Source organism: Electrona antarctica, assembly GCF_951216825.1.
Source record: "Electrona antarctica genome assembly, chromosome: 18".
In the NCBI taxonomy this organism is placed as follows: Eukaryota; Metazoa; Chordata; class Actinopteri; order Myctophiformes; family Myctophidae; genus Electrona; species Electrona antarctica.
The window spans coordinates 42,067,452-42,091,982 of NC_136799.1; the positions used below are offsets into that span (position 1 = coordinate 42,067,452).

The 24,531-nt window shown below is 42.9% G+C and overlaps 2 protein-coding genes across 5 annotated transcripts in view; both read left to right on the plus strand.

Moving 5' to 3' along the window:
* Positions 1-4,235, plus strand: part of galcb (galactosylceramidase b) — a 32,107-nt gene extending 27,872 nt beyond the window's left edge. For both annotated transcript variants that reach the window (XM_079528834.1, XM_079528833.1), the window contains exons 15-17: positions 1,819-1,982; positions 2,164-2,240; positions 3,834-4,235. In XM_079528834.1, the coding sequence (XP_079384960.1) occupies positions 1,819-1,982; positions 2,164-2,240; positions 3,834-3,992 (400 nt within the window). In that variant the 3' untranslated portion in view covers positions 3,993-4,235. The remainder of the gene's footprint in view (positions 1-1,818; positions 1,983-2,163; positions 2,241-3,833) is intronic.
* Positions 4,236-5,390: 1,155 nt separating this feature from the next.
* Positions 5,391-24,531, plus strand: part of ak7b (adenylate kinase 7b) — a 33,461-nt gene continuing 14,320 nt past the window's right edge. For 2 of the 3 annotated variants that reach the window (XM_079527788.1, XM_079527787.1), the window contains exons 1-11: positions 5,391-5,478; positions 5,717-5,884; positions 11,839-11,947; positions 14,125-14,219; positions 16,101-16,211; positions 16,359-16,442; positions 16,552-16,640; positions 19,758-19,848; positions 21,711-21,788; positions 22,867-23,016; positions 23,650-23,778. In XM_079527788.1, the coding sequence (XP_079383914.1) occupies positions 11,872-11,947; positions 14,125-14,219; positions 16,101-16,211; positions 16,359-16,442; positions 16,552-16,640; positions 19,758-19,848; positions 21,711-21,788; positions 22,867-23,016; positions 23,650-23,778 (903 nt within the window). In that variant the 5' untranslated portion in view covers positions 5,391-5,478; positions 5,717-5,884; positions 11,839-11,871. The remainder of the gene's footprint in view (positions 5,479-5,716; positions 5,885-11,838; positions 11,948-14,124; positions 14,220-16,100; positions 16,212-16,358; positions 16,443-16,551; positions 16,641-19,757; positions 19,849-21,710; positions 21,789-22,866; positions 23,017-23,649; positions 23,779-24,531) is intronic. The other variant, XM_079527789.1, reaches the window with a different exon arrangement.

Sequence of the window (24,531 nt, forward strand, 5' to 3'; positions counted from 1 at the left end):
GGGTAAAATTCCAACCCCCCCCCCTCCAACCCTCTGTCTTCATCTCTCGCTGAGTGAGCTCTGGCGGTCTGACATCACACACAACCTCCCTCTCCCACTCTCGGAGTGGAACACAAAACAGAAACCGTTGCCTAATAACGTCAATTTGCGCTGATGAAACTCACACACCCCATTCTCCTGCCCCCCCCCCCGACAGGCCGACTCAACTTGAACTATTATAGATTATTCATTCAATATTGAGCACCTGCACAAATGGGCTCTATGTATACACGCCATTTTGGAAAGAACTTGGACCATTTCTCCTACAGTGCTACCGATGATACTAATGAAGGCTCTGTTCCATTCTGGTCAAACAGAGCATGGTTATGCTGCTATGGTGCATGTTGGCTCACTGGAAACACTCTGCTACACCAGTGGCTCTCTAAGTGCCCTTGAGTGGGTTCCAAATGGCCCTGTACGGGTCTGTAACTCTGATAGTGTACAAATGGAACCAAATGGACCCGTAAGGGTCCATTTGGTTCCATTTGTACACTATCAGAGTTATGGGGGACCTTGGAATAAAAAATGTTTGAGAACCACTTCACACTGAACAGTGCCTTAATTAGTATCATCGGTAACACCTGTGGAGAGTTATTCTGTGTGTTGCATAGGCTAGGCTAGTAATTATACACCCTCCTGTACGCTAGTTTTTTATTCCTAGGATAGCTCAGGTTTAGGAGCGCTCGTTTTACCACTCTTTTACTACCGCGGATTTTATAATAGTTTTTGGATTAAGGTTGGTGAGGGGTATGTTAATAGTTTTTGGATTAAGGTTGGTGAGGGGTGCGTTGCTCCCCTGCTTGCGGTTATGTTTAGGTTAGAGTTAGAGATAGGGTTAGTACTAGTCATAGAGTACTAGTAGGCATAAACACTTGTGTGCGGTCCAAAACACAGCCCAGCGCTTCCTACTCCACTGACAACCAATCACAGCGCTCCAAATTCCCTCCCATCATAGGAATAAAAAACTCGCCTCCTGTACGGGTGTATAAAGGTCCCTGCACACTGCTGCGTTTTTCGGATTTTTAGCTGAGTTTTTCCGTCGGTTTTCCGAAAAAAACCACCTTAACCCATTTTGACCTGAGATCAGATTCTAAAAATGTCTTCTACATCCTGAGTTTTCTGAAAAAGCTATGTTTCTATTTCAGTTGTTCTTCGATTTTTCAAAAATAGCAGACCTACAAGCTTGTAGCGCGCCACTCGATGGCGCGCTATGAGCTTGTAGATCTGCTATTTTTCAATAGCTAAAGCATAACAATGCTAACACCAAAAGGGGTTCCCGCCCCCAAAATGGGTTAAAGGTCCCCACACACTGAGCGCGATTTTCGGATTTTTAGCTGCGTTTCTCCGTCGGTTTTCCGGAAAACGCGCCCAGTGTGCAACCACCTTAACTCTGAGAGTTATGAAATAAAAAATGTTTGAGAACCACTGCACACTAAATGGAACAGAGCCTTAATTTGTTTCTTCGGTAACACCTGTGAAGGGAGTAGGGAAGGGTCTCAGAAGTAGGAAGAGTTATTCTGTGTGCATATAAGAGCCCATTTCATGTTAAATCTGCTCGAGTGTTGTATTTTTGTTGAATTGTCACATACACCCTACCATTATGAATAATAACATGTTTAAAGGTTGAGCATTGTTTGATTGAGCATGTTGTAAACCCAGTCAGGCAGGGCGCTTCCTAGATGCGCATACTAGACTCTAGACTGTTTTTATATTCTCTGCACTTTGCATTTAACACAAACTTTGTAAAATTGTAAATTGCACGTCCACCCCGTGTTCCAGGCAGAACCTGACCGTCTCGTGTGATGTTTTCATGGAGAGAGTTAAGACCGGCGGCGTCTTCATCGCTGCCAGGGTGGACAAAGGTGGCCAGTCGGTCCGCAGTGCCAGGGGAGTTTTCTTTTGGGTTTTCGCAGATGGCACCTACAAAGTCACCAATGACATCGGTTAGTAACGCTGTATACTTTGTTTTTTTGTTTTTTTTTCGTTCATCAGACTTTGCACAAATAAAAGTCTGAGCCTCGCACACATTCCGGACCGAATGGTGATGTTCTGTATCACGGTTTGTATCAAAATTCACACGTTTGATGAATGATTAACGTTGTGTCTCCTCTCTTCCCTCATTAGCGGGTCAGACTGTGCTTGCCGAGGGCCAGTCTGGCACCAGAGCATATGGCTGGCACACGTTGACGCTCACAGTCAAAGTAAGTTCATAAATCCCTCGTGGCCAGTTGCTGTTTTTAGTTTTAGAGCGGTGCTATAAAGATCAGCTATTCTTGCAAAGTGTTGTTTAATGCAATCAGATAGGGCTTTTCTGTTTGGATGTATGGGCTGTTTTGTTTTTGCCACCCAGTAGGTGTATGATGATGATATCACGCGCATACCCCTCTATAGGGACAGTAGGGTTAATGTGGTCAAATGTCACAATACAATGTTATTGCTAGCCCCTCCTATATAGAGCTTTTTATCATAACACGTGTCACATTTGCCATTGACAATGACAGGAGAATGTACAGCTCCATCTCAATGAATTAGAATATTTTGTAAAAGTTCATTTTCTTCCGTAATATAATTCAAAAAGTGAAACTTTCATATATTTTCAATTAATTGTGCATAAAGTGAAGTATTTAAAATCTTATTTTGTTTTAATCTTGATGATTATGGCGTACAGCTCATGGAAATCTAAATGATTTAGGCCATGTTATCTGCATGGTGTTGGTCCACTGACAGTGAAAACATAACAATGGTTTCAACACAGCCATCTTTTTAGAGTACATTGTGCTTCAGTATGTTGACAAGCTTCATGGAGATGCTAATTTTCCATTCCAGCTCGATTTGGCACCTGCCCACAGAGCCAAAACTACTAGTAACTGGTGTACTGACTATGGTATTACTGTGCTTAACTGACCAGCCAACTGGCCTGACCTGAACTCCACAGAAAATCTAGGTTGTATTGTCAAGAGGAAGGTGTGAGACAGACAATTCAAATTTATAATTTACGGCTGTTATCAAACAAACCTGGGCTTCCATAACACCAACAGTGCCACAGGCTGATCACCTCCATGCCACGCGCCCCATTGATGAAATAATTTGTTCAAAAGTAGCCCAGACCAAGTATTGACTGCATACATTAATATACTTTTCAGATGGTCGACATTTCTCGTTTAAAAGAAAATATTTTTTTAATTATTCTAATTCATTGAGATAGGATTTTTTGATTTTCATGAGCTGTACGCCATAATCATCAAGATTAAAACAATAAAATCACACCTGTGTGAACTGAGTGGTGTAAGGTCTGTCTGACGTAATGAAATCATGTCTGACGTAATGAAATCACACCTGGCTTTTTTGTGCAGAAAAAATGAGCATGGTTGCTATGTTCACCCTGTTCACCCGGGTGTGATTTCATTACGTCATTACAACAGGGTGAACATAGCAACCATGCTCATTTTTTCTGCACAAAAAAGCCAGTTGTAGGAGTGGTTTACACCACTCAAAAAAAGGTTTTAAATACTTCACTTTATGCACAATGAATTGAGAATTTATGAAAGTTTCACCTTTTGAATTATATTACAGAAGAAAATGAACTTTTACAAAATATTCAAATTCATTGAGATGGAGCTGTATATGTGTGGCAAAACATTAAATGCCATTGACAACGAAAGGAGAATTTACGTCATATGTGTCCACGCAAATCGACATGTTACGTCATGATGACGTATGATGTTAAGAGCGCCCCTCACTTCACTTCACACGGGTGTGATTTTGTATTTCTTTCCATCCTTCATTCATTCCAGGGCCAGTATGCTTCAGGCTTTCTGAATGGTTATCCCCTGTGGAAGGACGCTGTGGTGGTGTCACCCACCAACGGCTGGGCAGCCATAGGAACACACTCGTATGAACTGGCCCAGTTTGACAACTTTGCGGTGGAAGCAGACTCCCAATCGACAGCGTGATTGTGTTGTGAATATGCCTCGACAAATTAATTTATTGTTCACATTTTCACAAATTGTGATTTGTGAATATGGATTTACAAAAACAACACTTGAATGTTCAGGGGATTATGCCAAAAGGACAACATTTTTCTCTTGTTAATGTAATGAATGACTTGGATGAAACTCTTTTAAAATCTTAGTCAAGATTAAAAGTGTTCTATTTTTTATTTTTTTTGTTTTAAATAAAGTGATTTTCTTAATGTGTGTTTTAATTTATTTGATTTAATTTGAAAATAGATGATCTATTCTACAAGCTCACAACATGTCATATTGAGATGCCTGATAAGCTTGTACAGGTAGATGGTCTATTTGCAATTGTATGCAAGTTGTCAAAATATGAACACATGAACACACACACATATTCACAGTATCTAGAATACATTTCAAACAAAAAAAGTAAATACAAAAACTGCTACGAGGATGAAACCGATAAGCACTAAGATGTGTTTACATGATCAGGGTCCTCCATTTTCAATTCATCAGATCACTTGATGTAGGGGTCAAGATTATAATGCGTGGCTGAGATTGTACACCGTTAACAGACAATGTTGCAGAGATGGGGCTGTGTGTGGACACACACTACACACACATCATTAATTGACAATATCCAGATAAAAAGTGTCATGACTCCATGGCAACCAAACCAACAATACAGCCATGTCCCTCCAGTGCATGTGATCTCCGTTCTCCACTGGTGCATTCAAACCAGCTTTGCAGGTGGTTGGTTGGTTGCATAGCAACGGGGAAACGCTAACATGGCCGAACGGCAAGTGGACAGAGTGAGACTAAGTGGGAAACGAGTTTTTATCAACAATTTAGATTCGTACGCATCCAAATGTATTGCTAAGGTAAGCATGTATAAGTTGGAGTAATACATTTTCGTTCTGCGAAATTTCACACATTTGCTCTCGCATTGCATTGCCTTGCCTATTCAAGTATATTATTTAGCCTATAGCCTATTGCACAGCCTGTACATCGTAGAGAGGTTTGAGCAATTCATTGTATTATTTAGTTAAGCAGCATGCTTGTTGGAAAACAAATGAAAATATACCGTGAAGTGAAAATATAATGAACTTTCTATACAGTGTTTGTCCATTAGGGGTCTCCCTATCTCTTTAATAATCAACTCATTTTCAGTTCGGGATATACTATTGATTGATTGAAATATGTATTAACAGTTTGCAGAATTACAGTACATTTCAAGCACAAACTCAATACAAAGGCTGTTAACTGTGAGTGGACGACCAATTAAGCATTACACTTGTTTACAACAAGAGGGTCCACCATGTTCAATTCATCAAAACATTTAGAGACGTACAAATAGACACTTCTATAATAGGTACTACGGTAATATCCAATCAGGAGAGGGAGGATAAACACGTGAAATTAGAAGTTAGTGATGACACAGAAAGGGAAAAAAATAAAACTGGAACACTAACATTTTAAGGTGATAAATGGGAACTCGACCCACCTGAACATTTGTTTTTGTTCATTAAAAAGCTATGTAGCCTTAATTATTAGCCTAGCCTATGCAATTGGTTTCTCTCATAAAAGAGATTTCTGTATATGACGAGGTCTATAGTGGTTAAATAAATAAGGTTAAACAATGTATCAGAACTTTATCTTTTTTATACAAAAGAAAAAACCTTTTGTTTTAAATGTAACCTTGAATTCTCTTCTGATAGTTCCTGTCGTCCTGTGTGGTTGGGGCGTCTCTGGTAGCGGACGGCGAGGGGGACATCGGGATCGAAAAGGACGAACCCAACAGGCCGGGAGACGACAGCTTTCACATTGTTGGGACCGTTTCTAACCAATCTACAGAGAAACACACACATGTCCTGGAGGAGTATTGTGTAAGTCTGTGATTCTCAACTATTTTAAAGTCAAATATGCATTAGACCGCAGTGGTTCCAATCCCAAATCATATTTTGGGGGGGGTCCCCAGATGATACGGTAGCTTAACATTGCAACATTGTTTCTCACTCAACAGTACACAAATCAACATATAGGCTATAATACCTAGATTCTCTGTGGGGTTCACGTCAGGCCAGTTGGCTGGTCAGTTAAGCACAGTAGGCTTAATACCATTGGTCAGTACACCAGTTACTAGTCGTTTTGGCACTGTGAGCAGGTGCCAAATCGAGCTGGAAAGGGAAATTAGCAACTCCATGAAGCTTGTCAACAACTCAACATACGGACATACTGAAGCACAAAAAGATGGCTGTGTTGAAACCAGTGTTACGTTTTCACTGTCAGTTGACCAACTTCAGCAGATAACATATGGCCTAAATCATCACTGTTTTATCAAGTCCAGAGTCTCAACACAACCGTCTATTATGATATTTTACAGTAGGCCTACTGTGTGCTTCCGTATGTAGACAAGATTGGATTACTCTTCCACCAAGGAAGCACACAGTACTGTAAAATATCATAGTATTCAATTCAATTAGCCTTTATTGTCTCGAAGAGAAATTTGTCTTGGGCACCAAGAGACAGCGTTATACATTACATTCATACATACAGTACATACATACATACACACAGTTCATAGTCCAAAAAAAATCACACCTGTGTGAACTGAGTGGTGTAAGGTCTTATATAGACTGATCAGCTGTGGTCTGATGTAATGTCTGACGTAATGAAATCACACCCGTGTGAACTGGGTGACCATAGCAACCATGCTCATTTTTTGGTACGAACAGACAGACAGACAAACAGACAGACAGACAGACACGTAAACTAACAAAGCCAGTTGTAGGAGTGGTTTACACCACTCAAAAATACAGTTCATAGTACAAAAAGTCACACCTGTGTGAACTGAGTGGTGTAAGGTCTTATATAGACTGATCAGCTGTGGTCTGACATAATGAAATCACACCCGTTTGAACCATAGCAACCGTGCTCATTTCTTTTGGTACGGACAGACAAGGGTACGGACAGACACGTAAACTAACAAAGCCAGTTGTAGGAGTGGTTTACACCACTCAAAAACTAACAAAGCCAGTTGTAGGAGTGGTTTACACCACTCAAAAACTAACAAAGCCAGTTGTAGGAGTGGTTTACACCACTCAAAAATAATAGTTATCCTACCCACACTGTGCAAATATCGAGAGGTTCAAGTATTACAGTATTGCACTTCCATCATAAGGTCTTCCCTGTTCCCCCCAGTAGTTAGTTATCTGTTATTGATTGCTTTGATTGACAGTGGAACAAAAGATAATTTATATCTGTTGAGCTTACAGTATGGTGATCTGTACCGTCTGCCAGACGGCATCAACTCATATTCTTTATGGAGGATGTGGTTCGGGTCTCGGGTGATTTTGAGGCCCCGCTTCCTCACTGTTCTCTCAAATATCTCTTGAAGAGAACATGGGGGCTGCATATATACCTATGATTTTCCCAGCCCTCTTGACTAGGTTTTGAAGTTGGGATTTGAGTTTGACGGACAGGTTACCAAACCATGTGGTGATGCCATAACGGATGATGGATTCTATGTTTGCCCTGTAAAACAGTAACATGATGTTTGTTGCTACGCCATGGACCCTGAGCCTTCTCAGAAAGTGCATGCGCTGGCTGGCTAATTCGGGAACAGACGGATTCAACTTGGTTGGCCCAGTTAAACTGAGAATCAAAATAAATACCCAAGTACCGGTACTTATATGAGGTCACCTGTTGTTCCACTCTCTCCTCGTGGATGAGGATTGGGCTGTGATCCCCCACAGACCTTGGATCGAAGATGATCTCCTTTGTTTTTTTAACATTTAAAATAAGGTTTTGCTCCTCACACCACCTTACAGCCCCTGCTATCTCTTCTTTATATAAGTCGATGTTGGAGGATTTTTTTCAATAAGCTAAGGATTACTGTATCGTCCGAAAACTATGATATAATCATTTGGATGCTGATTCCTCAGTTGGTTTGTGTATACTATGAACAGAAATGGCGAACTTACACAGCCTTGGGGGGCTCCCGTACTTATGGCCTGTAGGTCAGAGAGAGTGGAGTTTACTTTGACCTGTGGTTGCCTCTCTATAAGAAAATCACAGTATACCATTTCATTATATAAGGGTTGACATCCATTTGTTTCAGCCTGTGTAACAGGGTCTGAGGGAGAATAGTATTGAATCAAATCAAATCAAATCAAACTTTATTTATAGAGCACATTTACAAAGACCAGAAGGTCAACCAAAGTGCTGTACATCAGGGGTTCTCAACCCGTGGGTCGCGACCCCTCGGGGGGTCGCCAAATTATTTTAGGGGGTCCCCAAATTATTTTCAAAAAAAAAAAAAAAATCACGATTTTTCAAAAATAGCAGACCTACAAGCTCGTAGCGCGCCACTCGGTGGCGCGCTATGAGCTTGTAGATCTGCTATTTTTCAATAGCTAAATTATAACAATGCTTAAAACACCAAAAGGGGTTCCCGCCCAAAATGGTTTAAGGTTATTGTAGCAGTCAATTTATATTGGGGGTCGGGAGGGGGAGGGGCGGGGGTCCCGAGACATTGCCAAAGCATTTCCGGGGGTCCCCGGCCAAAAACGTTGAGAACCCCTGCTGTACATGATCGTAAAACAAGCATACAATCAACACAAATACCATAGTAAAAACAACATCGAAGCAACACAAGTATTTAGACAGGTTAATTAGGTCAAACAACATTGAAAGCCAGGGAGAAGAGATGTGTTTTAAGCAAAGACTTAAAAGCCTCTAAGGAGCGGGCAGACTTAGGCCCTCATTTATCAACCGTGCGTACGCCAAAATATGGGTGTACGCCGAAATTACCGCAATTTTCGGCATTTACGATTTGCGCCAACGTTTGATTTTGAACTTGAGCCAAGACAAAAACCACGTCTGGTCGGGAGCTGTCGTACGCTTTGTCCTCACCTGTTTTTCTGTCGTAGAACAGCGGAGCAGCATTGTTTGACCAGCTGAGAGGCTGTCACAGGCATTGAAACATATGTATTCACTCCTAAAATGTTAATATAAAAGTATATGTATGTAGTATGTATGTAGGCCTATATGTGCTACATGTAAAAAAAAAAAAAAAGAAAAAGAAAAGGAAAAAAGGAATAGGCCTACATCAACGATGTGTCTGTGTCATATGAAATTGGTAGGAGATTACCAACTTTACAAGCAGTTAAAATCGCGCAATTAAAACAATGTTGCAAGTTTTGATGCTTAAGCCATTTAAACAGTGTTTTGCATGAGCGCATGCCGGTGTCCCCCCCCCCCCCCCCTCCTGGAATAGTTAACTGGATCGAGAGTGCATGCTGCTATAGTCAAGTCTACCAACCAACGGGTAGGCTATAGTGCAATCTACAGCCATGTCTTTCTCGAGTTACATCTCGTCGTTTTAAGGATAAACCCGACGTGTCGCTCGAATGCCAAATGTGCCGTGCCAGCGCAAAATTGGGGACCGCTGACCGCATCGGAGTTAGGTATAGGCTAAACCACCCAGCCAGGCTGCCAGCCCACCAGTGCCAGTGTGCCACATGAGGCTGGTTTAGGCTGCACATTTATATAATTGTCAGTTGACAGCCCAGCCACTGCACCGACTACTGCGACTAGCGAGGTAATCTAAATAGATTGTCATAAACGTGCATGGTCGCGGTGTCATGAACGGACCACAGTGATAGAGACAGACAGGACAGGAGAGGAGGAAAACAGCAGCGTGTGTGTGCGCCTATTTGTTATTTAATTAATTGTTCACATGCAGGTTCAGATTTTCGTTCACTAATATATTGTTGTAGGCTATATTAAATGAATAAATACTTTAATAATTTAATATAGGCTACAACAACTAACAACACACGGCAGGCGCGTAGCACGGATCAAATGATTGACTGGGCAAATTAGCATGGGGGGGGGCACATCCCCGGCCGATAGTGAAGTGTGAACTGTGAACGGTTTGGGGAACCATTTTAAAACAAAGGCGGCTTGCATGCTGTGGTTTAATAACCAGAAATTTGCATGCACAATTAAGGCTCAAAGTTGGGCCAGCTCTAAACTGACTGGGCCACGGCCCGTATGTGTGTGTGTGCGTGTGTGTGGGCAGCAAGGCAAGCGAGGCGAGAGGAGAAACAGACAGAGAAACAGACAGGGTACTACAGCTACAGCTATTTAATTAATTAAAGCTTATTTAATTCATACAGGTGTTCGTTCTTTATTAAGATAGGCTACAACAAACCAGTTGGACTTGCAAGTTGCGTGTGCGTGCGTGCGTCTGTGTGTGTATGAGAGGGGGTGACTTTTTTCGTCATGTAACTATGGTTTCCAAGGTCGTACTGCAGTTGTTCATGTCGCAAAAACGAGGGCGAGGCTTGATTTCATAGGGCGTGCCAGATAGATTTCAGCCGTCACATTTATAAACGTCCGAACGAAATTAAGGAAGGATCAGCTGTCTGCGATCACTTTGTAAATGCCGACCCGACGTGGGTGTACTACGAAACCTACACTCGAATTTGGGGCAGATTTTACACTCAATTGATAAATGAGGGCCTTAATATGTAGGGGCAAACAGTTCCAGAGTTTGGGGCCGGCCACTGAAAAAGCATGGTCGCCTCTGGACCTGTAATTAGAATTTGGCACGGTCAGGAGCGGCTGGTCAGCTGAGTATGGGTCCATGAGGACCGATAAATACAGGGGGGCCAAACCATTTAGGGCTTTAAAAACAAATAATACAATCTTAAAATCAATTCTGAATTTAACAGGTAGCCAGTGGAGTGAGGCAAGGATGGGGGTGATATGATCACGCCTCCAGTGAGGAGGGCCGAGCTACAATCCATGAACCGAGCTAAAATCCGAGCTAAAATCTGAGCTAAAATCCATGAACCGAGCTAAAATCAGAGCAAAAATCAGAGCAAAAATCCATGAACATGAGGGATCTGAGGGATCCTCAAGGTGTTTTAAGATCAGATGAGTAGTGGAGTTCAAAGCGTCATCAGTACCTCTACCTCTATTGTAGGCAAATTGGTGGGGATCTAAAAGGTGTTTTCTGCCTTCTCACACAATTTACCTACCAAAATTGTGTTGAGACCCCTTTTGCAACCAGATCTTAATTGTATTTGGGAGACAAGAAACACTTCCCTGGGGTTTTTACGTGGGTAATATGTGTTTTTAGATATTTTAGTATTTCCAAGTGTGGGCTCACTTCCTTCCAGGACTACAATTCCCGTAATGCTTTTGTGCACTGCTCCTCCTTGTGGATAGGGGGATGGCTGCATGTCTTACTGAGACAACATACATGTAGTCCATATCACATAAATTCAGTCGTCTTACATTTCATATATCTTATATATGATTGATAAGAGCGCCCCTCATTTCACACAGGTGTTATTTTTAGTATAAAATTGGCCGAATTGTCAAATATTACATAAGGAAGAGGCAAAAATTGTGAAAACAGCCAAACTACAAGCTCACAACTCCCACTGTATCTGTGGAACCGAGTACCAGAAGACACAAGTGTGAGTGAGGCCCTACACATCTGCATTGCACAATTGTGGAGTATACAATTGGAACTTTTGTTGTATACAGTATACTCTTTGTAGCCTACCTTACTTATTTCTTTGTAATTAGCTCATTCTAAACTAAGCTTGTTAACAAAATATGTTATGTGTGTGTGTGTGTGTGTGTGTGTGTGTGTGTGTGTGTGTGTGTGTGTGTGTGTGTGTGTGTGTGTGTGTGTGTGTGTGTGTGTGTGTGTGTGTGTGTGTGTGTGTGTGTGTGTGTGTGTGTGTGTGTGTGTGTGTGTGTGTGTGTGTGTGTGTGTGTGTGTGTGTGTGTGTGTGTGTGTGCGTGCGCACAATTCCAGCAACCGAAAAGGCCGGAGCTTCTCCAGCGACTGATGAATTGCGACGTCATCATCTACAATGTTACCCAGCATGCCGAGCAGGTGGAAGAAGCCTCCTGGGCCGTCTCAGGTATATGTGCAGAGGGAGCATCACATGCCTTGCCCGAGGGTTTGGCTGTGCAGACACAACACTGCAGGGCCATAGGGCTGATGATGGACTGTGATATGTTTCATTCATGTTCTGACTTAGATCATTATCCGTTTCCCATAGCAGTTTTTTATTTGTATTGTTTTTTTCCCAGTTTGGTAAGCATTATAGCACAAGTGGACCCTTACGGTTCCATTTGTACCACTCTCTGACCCCTTTTTTGTATATTCCCATTTCCATGGCAACAAGGCTGCCGTCCGTTCAGTCAGTCACGTTCGCACATCGCAACAAACGTCTTTTCATGTGGCATATATCCAGCCCTCCCATGGCACGAGTCCCACGCCAAACTTATATTCTTCCCTTCTGTTTCAGTTAGTTGTAAGGCTAATGGACTACTAAGAACCAAAAAGAACTGAACCGGTTCCCATTGGGAACCAACCGGTGGAAAAGGGGCCTCTCAGTTATAGACCCATAAAAGGGTCCATTTGGTTACTAATTTATCATTTAACTGGAATCAGAATCAAGAATCAATCTTTATTGTCACATCACATTATACAAGTAACGTGGGTGAAATTCTTGGTTGTGCATCATTGCAGTTAAAAGATGGAGAGAGAAAAAAAGTTAAACATAAAGTGCTTAGTACATGACTAATCTACATGATACAATATGTATACTGTACATAAAACATAAATAATAGGTCATAAATGTTGATGTAGCCTACTGTACGTGTATAATTTAAAGGAGTCGAGACAAATTTGGTTCAGTCTGTCCACTGTCACCAGTGACCAGACTTAGTTCTTGTTCAGCAGACTAATAATTGACAAATAGAAACTGCTCGAGAGTCTGGTGGTGCTGCTTAGCGCTCAGCGCGGCAACCTCTCGTGGCTCAAGTAAATGGTAAATGGTAAATGGTGCATTTATATAGCGCCTTTATCCAAGGCGCTTTACATAGATTGTGCATTACATTCACACACCCATTCACACACATTCATACACCGATTGCGGCGGAAGCCATGCAAGGTACCAACCAGCACATCGGGAGCAATTTGGGGTTCAGTGTCTTGCCCAAGGACACTTCGACATGTAGACAGGAGGAGCCGGGATTCGAACCGCCGACCCATGGATCATTGGACGACCTGCTCTACCTCCTGAGCCACAGTCACCTGCAGGCGGCGCGTCTCCGTCGGTGAAACCGAGTGCACCTGTTTTTTTCTCCAATCGGACTGGTTTTCCAATCGTTTATTGTGACTAACACACAAGGAGACAGATCCTACAGTATATGACAGTTACTGGTTCACACTTCTCCTGACGGGGCATGTATTGCTGTGCTTCAGGGACGTGCACACATAGACATCAAAGGGGGCTTCGGCCCCTGCCCTTTTGCCCGTCTGTAAAACAACTACCCTCTCCAGACCACGAATGCAGCGTTTACTATTGGTGAGAGAAATGCAAATGCCACTCCTTTCCATGCCATGCAGCCTTCAGGAGAATTGTTTTTTTTCCCCCCGAAGTCTCCTGAACTTGGACACAGCATTTTGCGTTGAACAAACTTGTTTAGAAAGCCATGTCGTTACACATGTCTGCACTGTTACATGTCTGCACTATAGAGCGTCGCAGTCCCGCCCCCTACCCTGGACCAGGAAATGAAACCCAATGCATTTTTCCCATAGACATTTCTTAAAGTATTTATTTAAAGACGGTTACGCCGCGGACAAAGCCAACTCGAGTCGTGACAACTCATGACAACACAAACAATATTTTGGACCAAACAAATAATTACAAAGAAGAAAAACAACAAAAAAAGTGTTGTAACCTGCCGTTTTTTTCTTCTTTCTAATTATTTGTTTGGTCCAAAATATTGTTTGTGTTGTCATGAGTTGTCACGACTCGAGTTGGCTTTGTCCGCGGCGTAACCGTCTTTAAATAAATACTTTAAGAAATGTCTATGAGGAAAATGCATTGGGTTTCATTTCCTGGTCCAGGGTAGGAGGCGGGACTGCGATGCTCTATAGCTAAAGAGTGCTGGGTTGCGCTCACGAAAACAGCTGATCTACAAGCTCTCAACGCGTCGCTGTTTTCGCTATTTTTGTCCAAAAGTGCGATTTCAGCCCCTATACCTCTCTAACACTCTCTGCACGTCCTCCCTGCTGTGCTTCCAGCGCTCCATCATGACATGAGCAGGTTTGGCAGTCCGAAGATGTTCATCCTCATCTCCACCGTGATGACATGGGCCCTCAGCAAGCCTGTGGATCCTGTGAGTGATGTGTATACACGTCTGAGCCAAAGACTACTATACCGGTGTTTTACTTAACCACTCGAACCCCCGGCAGTCTCCTATTCAAATTAATACAAGGATGCTCACATCCCAAAACACACTCAAAACACCCTTATTCCTAAACTTAACCTCAGTAAAACGATAACCCTACCGGTATTCCAACCTCGGTGAAGCTATTATGCTTAAACCTATAACCTTGTTTCTAACCGTAACCTCAGTAAAACTATGCCTAATCCCCCCAGTAACCTCAGAGGTTACTGGATTTAGCCTCAAATGCTAGATCTAAATCTAAATCCAAAACGTTTAGTAATTCTAGTAAGACTGCTGTTTTAGTAATTTAGGCGTATAGTGTTACTTTTAATAGCAAATTCTGATCTGTGTCTTTGAACACACCATTTCGCTTTAGGCCTGTTTAGGCAATTTAAACTATTTAGTCTTTTAGTCCTAGTCTTAGCCAACCAAATTTGACATTGCCATAAAACAAACTAAAACATAATTTCCCAGACTCTTCTTCAACAAAATATGGCGAAAGCAGACATTCCATTTGTAAGGTACAAAAAGTCCTTAAAGCTGCTATAAGCAATATAATATGTCAACATTTTAATTACTTTGTTTTTTATTATTTTTTGGACAGCCAGCAATGAGTAGAACACTCCCCAAAAAAATGTAGTCTCTGTGACACATCTAGGGGCCACAATCTGCATGCAAAGATGTTCCTAGAAGCTTTGTCATTGGTCGAAAAAAACCCGGTCGAAATTAATAACCAATCAGGAAGTAGACAGGCAAATCAACCAATGACAAAGCTTCTAGGAAAATCTTTGAATGCCGATTGTGGCCCTGAGATGTGTCACAGAGACAATTCGTTTTTGGGAAGCGTTTTACCCATTGCTGGCTGTATGAATACACAAAAAAATTAAAAAGGTCATTACAATGTTGACATATTATTGCTTATAGCAGCTTTAATCCAGAAACGTAACCTCAGTAAAACTAAGAGGGGGAGTGGTCTGCAGAAAAAAATGGGGGTGAGTGCGTTTTGGGCCAATTAAGCGTTCCGGTACAGAGCCAATCAGGTCTAAGTGGTAAAAGTAGCAATACCACAATATAGAAAATACTCAGTTACCAGTAAAAGTCCTCTATTCAAAATGTTACTTGAGTGAAAGTACAAAAGTATAGGCATCAGCATGAGCTTGTAGATCGGCTATTTTCAGCAAGTGTAAAAACAGTCTTTACGACGGCATCAAGGCCCGCCAAAATACATTTTAGTCGACTAAATCTACAGTTGATTTAGTCGACTAAAATCTTGTGGTATTTAGTCGACTAAAACTAGACTAACACTAAAACATTCCAGGTGACTGAAATGTTTTGATTGATTGATTGAAAAACAGTTTGCAGAAGTACAGTACATTTCAAGCACAAACTCAATACAAAGGCTGTTAACTGTGAGTGGACGACCCAATTAAGCATTACACTTGTTTCCAATAGGGTCCACCATGTTCAAATCATCAAAAACATTTAGAGATGTACAAATAGACACTTCTATATAGACAAAGGACAGAACAGGAATTCATCATAAAGGAGGTAAAAAGGGAAAAGAAACATATACAGTGAGGGAAAAAAAGGGGTGGGCGGTGGGGGGGATTCACGTTCAGCTCCGTTAATTTGTTTGTTTTCCTTGGAGGAGCTGTGTTGGGTCCCCAAGTCGGCTCCGTGGCCGTACCTTGAGTTGGCTGTGTGGCCGTGACTAAAACTAAATGAAAACTATTCAAGAGACTATGACTAAAACTAAAATCTAAATTTGCTGCCAAAAACAATACTGCCTGGAACCGCCTGAAGGAGTCCGCTTTGTGTGTTTTGTAACAGGAGGACGGAGAGATTCCATTCACTGACGAGGACTACCGGAGGAGAAGAGCACACCCCAACTTCAAAAGGCACATTGACCTTGAGAAGCTGGTGGTGAAAATGGGGAAAACGGTCAGTTTCAGCTCCCTGCTCATAGTCTGACCATACTTTGAACTGCCTTTGTGTAAAACAGAAGTACTGTCTCACTCTCGCTGCACGTGCTTATTTAAATTGTATTCATTTATACAGTATGTTTGTTTGTTTTTCGTTTTCCCCCAGAAAAGGACGTTGTTCACAACATATGTCGTGGCATCAGGACTTCATTATGGAATGGGAGAAGACATCTTCCACTTCTTTTTCAAGGTCTGTCCGTTCGTCCGTCCATCCGTCCTTTCATGTCCTTTCATGTATTTTACTGTAATGTTATTAATAATTGTTTTTTAATTTTTCTTATTTCCATGCATGTTTCCAGACGTCATGGCTGGGGCATGCTCCGGTAATACCTGTCTTTGGCGAAGGAACCAATATCGTCCCCACCATTCACATAAGCGATCTGGCAAGGTGAGTCCAAAATCACAGTGTATTCCTCCAAAATGTACAGTAGCGTGCGGCAGTGTGGTTTTTGGCAGCAAATTTTAGTCATAGTCTCTTGAATAGCCTTAATTTAGTTTTAGTCACATTTTAGTCACCTGGAATGTTTGTGTTAGTCTAGTTTTAGTCGACTAAATATCATACGATTTTAGTCGACTAAATCTACAGTTGATTTAGTCGAACAAAATGTATTTTGGCGGGCCTTGATGCCGTCGTGCCGTCACTTGCTGAAAATAGACAAATCTATTTTCAGCATTCAACTAATTGTAAAATTACTTATACTGCGGATCTCTTGTCCACTAGTCCCTTCCTAAGATTGTAGTCTTTATTTGTTGACGAAATTGTCAGTATATTTAGTTTTCGTTTTAGTCATCGTAGCTTAGTTTTTATTTAGTTTCCATTTAGTTTTCATCAGTGGACAACGGTAGTCGACGAACGTCTTAGTTTTAGTCGACAACACTGGCTCACGGCAACAGTAGGCATTCTGTAGACTTTTATAGATTGTTCTGCTATGCAGAACTTTTCTCTTGAGCAAAATGGAATAGCCTGTTTATAAGGCTAATGATGTAATGAAGCATCAGGCCCCACATATATGGTTTCCTCTGTCATACTGGAACGTCTGAAAAATAGTTGTATTCATTTCCAGACCATAAAACACATGGGAAGTCAAAGGCATGTTAGTTCTGGAAAAGCGGTCGAGGCAATCGAATAGCTGTCTAGATTATAATTATCTGAACTTCTCACAAGCAGACTAAGGCGCGATTCATACTCCTATTTTAGAGCCGAATAAAAGTCGGTTCGGCGCTGTAGAGCCTACAATGTGACGTCATTTGAGGTTCGGGGGGGGCGGGTACCGTCCTAAAGTCGGCTCTTCGGTGCTACTGAAAATTTCTGACGAGCCGAAATCATTTCGCCGAAACAGCGGTAAAATAGGAGTATGAATCGGCCCTAAGAGGTGTAATTGAAAGGATTGAACCCTTTACTATGTGGTGTAAAATGGTAAATGGTGCATTTATATAGCTCTTTTCGCCAAGGCGCTTTACAATGATGTTGCATAACATTCACCCATTCATACACACATGGCGGAGGAAAACATGCAAGGCAACAACCTAATCGGAGTCCAGAATCATGCTCAAGGACACTTTAACGCTAACTCTAACTCTGAAAATAATTGCAGGAAGAAACATCTACTCATATGGTGACCCATAAAAAAGGCTACTATAGGCACAGATGATAGTCTTTGCTCTTGCATTTTGGGGCAATAGTTGTATATATGTAACCTTATCCGCAATAATGCTTGTTCTGGATAGATGCAGATTCAATGGCAGATAGTTGTGGTAATAGTAGTTGTAGTAGTCAAGATGATGGACATAATATTGCGGTATGTCTGTGCAGGTAAAATGCCTGTCAACTATTTACACTTCTTTTCATTAGTCACACTCCCTGCAGGGAGCATGATTTTTTCTTCTAAATCATGACAGTTTTCTGAAAAAACTATGTCTATGTCAGTGGTTCTCAAACATTTTCATGTCTAGGAACCCCAAAAATATATGTAATTGGCCGCCGACCCCCATCTGAAAATATGTTGTTTCAGGGACCCCCCCCCCCCCCCCCCCCAGAAGCAAAGATTTCAGTTAAAAACTTTGGCTCTGAAAGAATATATATTCAAAGATTTGTGCCACATTTTCACGGTTATTCAAAAATAGCAGATCTACAGGCTCATAGCGCTATGAGCTTGTAGATCTGCTATTTTTCGATAGCTAAAGTATAACACAATGCTTAAAACACCAAAAGGGGTTCCCGGCCCGCCCAAAATGGCTTAAGTGCAGTGTCAAGTCGATCGGATGAGAAGCCAGTTCCAAACAGGCACACGTTACTATACGAGTGGCACACACACACACACACACACACGCACACACGCACACACGCACACACGCACGCACGCACGCACGCACGCACGCACGCACGCACGCACGCACGCACGCACGCACGCACGCACGCACGCACGCACGCACGCACGCACGCGCGCGCGCGCGCGCGCACGCCACGAAACGGACACTGCACTGCCGTATTAATGGCCCTGCCATCCACGGTTCCTGTGAGGACAAGTTCCACATAATGTGCAAAGTGTGCTGTGATAAACAGCAGTGCACTTGTCTATACAGCAACCATAGTATGGACAACTGCAGTATCGCATCCTTTAAAAAAAAAGTACCGTAATTTCCGGACTATAAAGCACACCTGAATATAAGCCGCACCAGCTAAATTTAGGGAAAAACTGGACTATAAGCCGCATAGAGGCCATAGCCGGCCAAAGAGATAGATTTAGAAGGTCCCCTAGTGGCCGTTAGCTGTAAAGATCCATAGATTAGCCGCACCGTTGCATAGGCCGCAGGGTTCAAAGCATGGGAAAAAAGTAGCGGCTTATAGTCCGGAAATTACGGTAATCAATTTAATCCTGGGCACTACACTACCTCCGCCAACCTGGGGGGACAGCGGACTGACCTCATGCTTCCTTGTATGCATGAGGAGTCCAAGCTGCTTCTTTTCGCCTGACAGGGGAGAGTTTCCCCGGCCGGACATAGCACGTGGAAGGAACACGTTATTCCGACCAGTTCCTTTCCCCTCCATCATGTGAGGTACTACCTACCCTAGGGGACACGGGGAGAACATGCAAACTCCACACAGAAAGACCCTTTCGCCAACTCATGAACTGAAATGTTTTAATTTGGCCGAAGGCCCCCCATCTGAAAATGATTTGTGGCAGAAATCACAATTGTCACAATATTGTCTTCAAAACAATTCAAGAATAGCAGATTTGTATATCTGCTATTCTTGAATTGTTTGTTGGCTCACAAAGCCAAGCCAACGTATACATGGTTAAGTGGTTAAGTGGTTGTGTGATGCTACATTAACCCATTTTGGGCGGGAACCCCTTTTGGTTTTAGCATTGTTATGCTTTAGCTATTGAAAAATAGCAGATCTACAAGCTCATGCATCACACATGCATCACTCCTGACAGTGTGAATCAATCCACACATCTTTATTCCATAATAATATTCTCATGTACTGTACGTGCTCCCATAGTGTGATTCAGAATGTGATCGACCACAAACCCAACATCTACTACATGCTCGCAGTGGATGATTCCAGGAACACCATGGAGGACATCGTTAAGGTGTGTCTGGTGTTGTTGTCAATAAACGATTATCTATACAATGCACTCTGTACAGTGTGATACTATACATATTGCAATTGTGTTGTTAATTGACCTATAGCTAAGCCCCTCCCCAAACTGCTATGGTCCAATCACAGCTAAGCATAACATGGGTTACCAATAGTTTTCCTACGGTATATGATAAAACATTGTTTTAAAAAAGAAATGCCACGCACATATTTTGCCACTGCATATGGAAGGCCTTGTTGACGGATTTGGAAGAGATTTTGAAGGTCTGGTTCCAAAAATGAACCAGTATTTAATGTGTAAAATCCATGATTGGAATGAATGAGTTAGACCAGTCATTAGTCCTACAACTACAACCTATCTCAAACCCTCACCCTAACCCTAACCTCCCACGGGGCAGCACACCTAAACCTAACCTTAACCCATGTCTAACCAACCAATGACTAGTCTAAACTAAGTATGCACCCCGTCCACGTCCACGTGGGAGTGTCTAAGTGGGAGAGGCCAGGTCTTAGCTATAGGTCCATCGCAATGCCTCTATAGTGCCTTTTCAACTTTTAAACCTCACCTATATTGTCTTCAGTTAGCTCACTGCATTCACAGTACATTATAGTATAGCCATATAGGAACCAAAGGTTCCTGAGCCATGTGGTCCAAAGGGCAGGAGCCTATCTCTTGTTTCTGTAGTGTGAGGCGGCTATGATGTGCAAGTTCACCCCCTGGACATGACACTAGTTTATTGCAGGGACTTACACCCCCAATCCATGCCTTGATGCTGAGTGCCATGCAGTGATGCATTGGGTCCCATTTTGATAGTCTGACCATTTAATGGTTAGTCCAGATTTTTGGACTTAATTTAGTGGTTGCAAAGGTATTCATTGATTGCCTGCAGAGTCCCGTGTTGGGAGTTCTGGTCTGGTTTTGGACCGGTTAATATTAAGTAGTTCCGGTCATTTGGTGGGGGGTATGGGGGCCACTCATTAAAATAAATTACTCTATTACTCCAACTATATAGCGTCATTTTGTATTGTAACTTTTGTTCAACTTTGAACCCTCTGTAACATGGAACTATTTAGTGTGTCCATTATCACTATGCCAGCAGCAGCCCAAAAGCATAGTTCCATGTGACAGATGGGTCATGTGACATGTGACCATGTGACAGATGGGTCACCGCTGAACGGACGTTGATAGTTCCATGTGACAGATGGGTCACCGCTGAACGGACATAGTTCCATGTGACAGATGGGTCACCGCTGAACGGACATAGTTCCATGTGACAGATGGGTCACCGCTGAACGGACATAGTTCCATGTGACAGATGGGTCACCGCTGAACATAGTTCCATTTGACAGATGGGTCACCGCTGAACATAGTTCCATGTGACAGATGAGTCACCGCTGAACGGACATAGTTCCATGTGACAGATGGGTCACCGCTGAACGGACGTTGGTAGAAATAGGTTAACAATACAAACTACGCTAGTTTTGTGGATTAATTCATTTTTAATGAGTGGCCCCCTGCACCAAATGACCGGAACTACTTAATTTTCACCAACACCAGACCAGAACTCCCACCACGGGACTCAGTTGGTTTTAATTACCTTTGTTGCATCGGTTTTTATATGTATTTGTTTATTTTAAATGTTGTAATGTTCTTGTTAAAATGATTGTCTGTGTCAGACCTCAGGAAGACTAAAATGGAGTTTGCCACAGTGAGGAAGGTGACATGTCTGATAAAAATGAATATCAAAAAGCAATCATGACCATCTGAGCAGCCATCAGCTAGCTGAAGCTGAAACAGAATTTCCCTGCACGTTAATAACAGAGAACCCCTTCTTTCCGCTCCATCTCATCCAGACCGTCGCGTCCGTGCTTGGCCCAGGAAAGATCCAGAAACTGCCGCCCGAGGAGGCCTTCCTACTCCAAGACTTGACTGTAACGTTCCTCATTCCATTTTCAACTTCTGAGTGCTTAATGTAACTCTGAGAGCGTGCAAAATGCAATGTAGTTACTTAGTAGATTTTTGATTACTATTACAAAACATACACTATACCATGTCAGCCCCATATACATGTTGGCCATTTGAAAATAGCTGATGCACAATGCGTCGCATTGCGAGCTTGTAGATCTGCTATTTCAAAATCAGACCCGTCTGACCTGTGTGTGTGTGTGTGTGTGTGTGTGTGTGTGTGTGTGTGTGTGTGTGTGTGTGTGTGTGTGTGTGTGTGTGTGTGTGTGTGTGTGTGTGTGTGTGTGTGTGTGTGTGTGTGTGTGTGTGTGTGTGTGTGTGTGTGTGTGTGTGTGTGTGTGTGTGTGTGTGTGTGTGTGTGTGTGTGTGTGTCTGTGTGTCTGTCTGTCTGTGCAACAGTGACACTAGGTGGTGAGTGAAAAAAATGCTACTTCCGTGCTCGGACACAGCCATGGGACACAGCCAGGGACACAGCGAATGGAGTGGCTGCACCACTCAACAAATATTTGTATACATTTGAACACTTGTAATTCAAGTACATTTAGAATTCTGGACATTATTTCTACACTGACGTATTGGTACTTTTTACTCAAGTACAAAACGTGAGCGCTTGTTGAGTGGTGCAACCACTCCCTTACGGAGCTATGTGTGTGGCTGGCTGCCTGGCTGGGTGCTTGGCTGGGGGCCTGCCTGGGTATGAGCACGAAAACATGGTTGTTTTTCACCACCTAACACACACACACGCACATAGTATATATATGATGATTTCGGGTGTGCCAGTATAGTACAGTACAGTACAGTACAGTAGAGGGTACAGTAGAGGGACCCCCACATGGTAACTCATTTCTCTACCGTTTCGGACGTGGGGAGGCTCGCCGGAACCGGGCCGGCACCCTGGCTGTGGTCCTGTGGGTCTGAAACTTCCGGGGACCCCCCCACACAGAGTTGCACCACTCACTTCACACGGGTGTGAACAGCTTCCGTGGAAGACAAGTCTCAGGCTGAGGGTTTAAAAACAACGTTCTTCTCTCCTCCTCCTCACAGCAAGCGGAGGTAGACTCCATGCTGGTGGACCTCCGCTTGGAGGCCGTGTATGCCAAGGAGCAGCTGAACATCCGGTGGGTGTGCGAGGCGGGCCTGGTGGAGAACATTGACGTGGTGGTGGAGGAGTACAAGCACACCAGGGGACTGTTGGTACATGGGCTCTATGCACACAGAATAACTCCACAGGTGTTACAGATGATACTAATTAAGGCACTGTTCAGTGTGAGGTGGTTCTCAAACATTTTTAATTCCAAGGTCCCCCATAACTCGTGAGAGTGTACAAATGGAACCAAATGGACCCTTACGGGTCCATTTGGTTCCATTTGTACACTATCAGAGTTACAGACCCGTACGGGGCCATTTGAAACCCACTTACACTTTGAGACCCACTGAGTGTTTCCAGTGAGCCAGCACGCACAATAAGCAGCACCCTGACTAAGTTTGACCAGAATGGAACGGAGCCTTCATTATTATCATCGGTAACACCTAGGTAGTAGGGAAGGGGCCCAAGTTCTTTCCAAAATGGCGTGTGTGCATATAGAACGCACACCGCCTGCTGTAGTATATAGTCCACTCACACCTAAACCCACTGTGGCAAATTCCATGTCAACCATATCAGATTAATTGAAAACACTTGGAAAACACTTAAATAAAAAAATAACAACCTCACGCACGCACGCACGCACGCACGCACGCACGCACGCACGCACGCACGCACGCACACACACACACACACACACCACATAATCCAGTTGTTTAGTGTTGACCATGCTACCATTCCAGCCCATCCGCCTGTGCGTCCTGGGTCCACCAGCGGTGGGGAAGAGCACGGTGGCTCGGAGCATCTGTCAGCACTACAGACTGCACCACGTGAGGCTGCAAGACGCCATCGCTGAGACCATCGCACACCTGGTCGGTTGAAAACACTTCCTCCTGCACACGACACATATACACACATACTGCATGGCTATTGTTTTCCCCCTTGTTTGTGTCTTCCATTTAAAAAACATATATATATTATTATGAATAAAATAAATCAGACCCGTCTGAAGTGAGTGGTGCAAAAAAAAAGCTCAGCTTCCCATCATGCACCTGTGCACAGTGTGAAGCTCAACAGTGCCACTTTGTCACCTGTTGGTACGACAGACAGACAGACAGACAGACGGAGGGACACCCTATGGTTGCACCACTCAAAAAATAATTCCAACATATAGACGAATCCACGGCCATAGCTGAGGTAGCTACACCACAGCACTGATTAGCTGCACCTGGCCTACCCTACAGGGCACTGCTATAGTATAGACAAATACATATATAATACAAAACATGTTTAAGAAGTAGTGAGAATAGCAGAGCTCACAGGCAGGGCACTAAGCGATACGCTGTGAGCCTGTAGATCTGCTATTTTCACTAGTTTGGCTACCGTGCAGTACCGTCTAGTACTCTAGTTTCTCTTTTGCGTCTTGAACTAAAATGTTTGGGAGCCACTGCTGTATAGGCCACAAAAAAAACACATACTGTCTCAAGTCGTATACTTTATTAGACATTTTCTGTCCCAGAGCTACTTACAAGAACGAGGTAAATAGACACATACGTAGAGTGCCTTTGCACTAGACAATGTTGTGCATCAAATCTAGCATCTCTCTACTGTCTATACTACAGTAA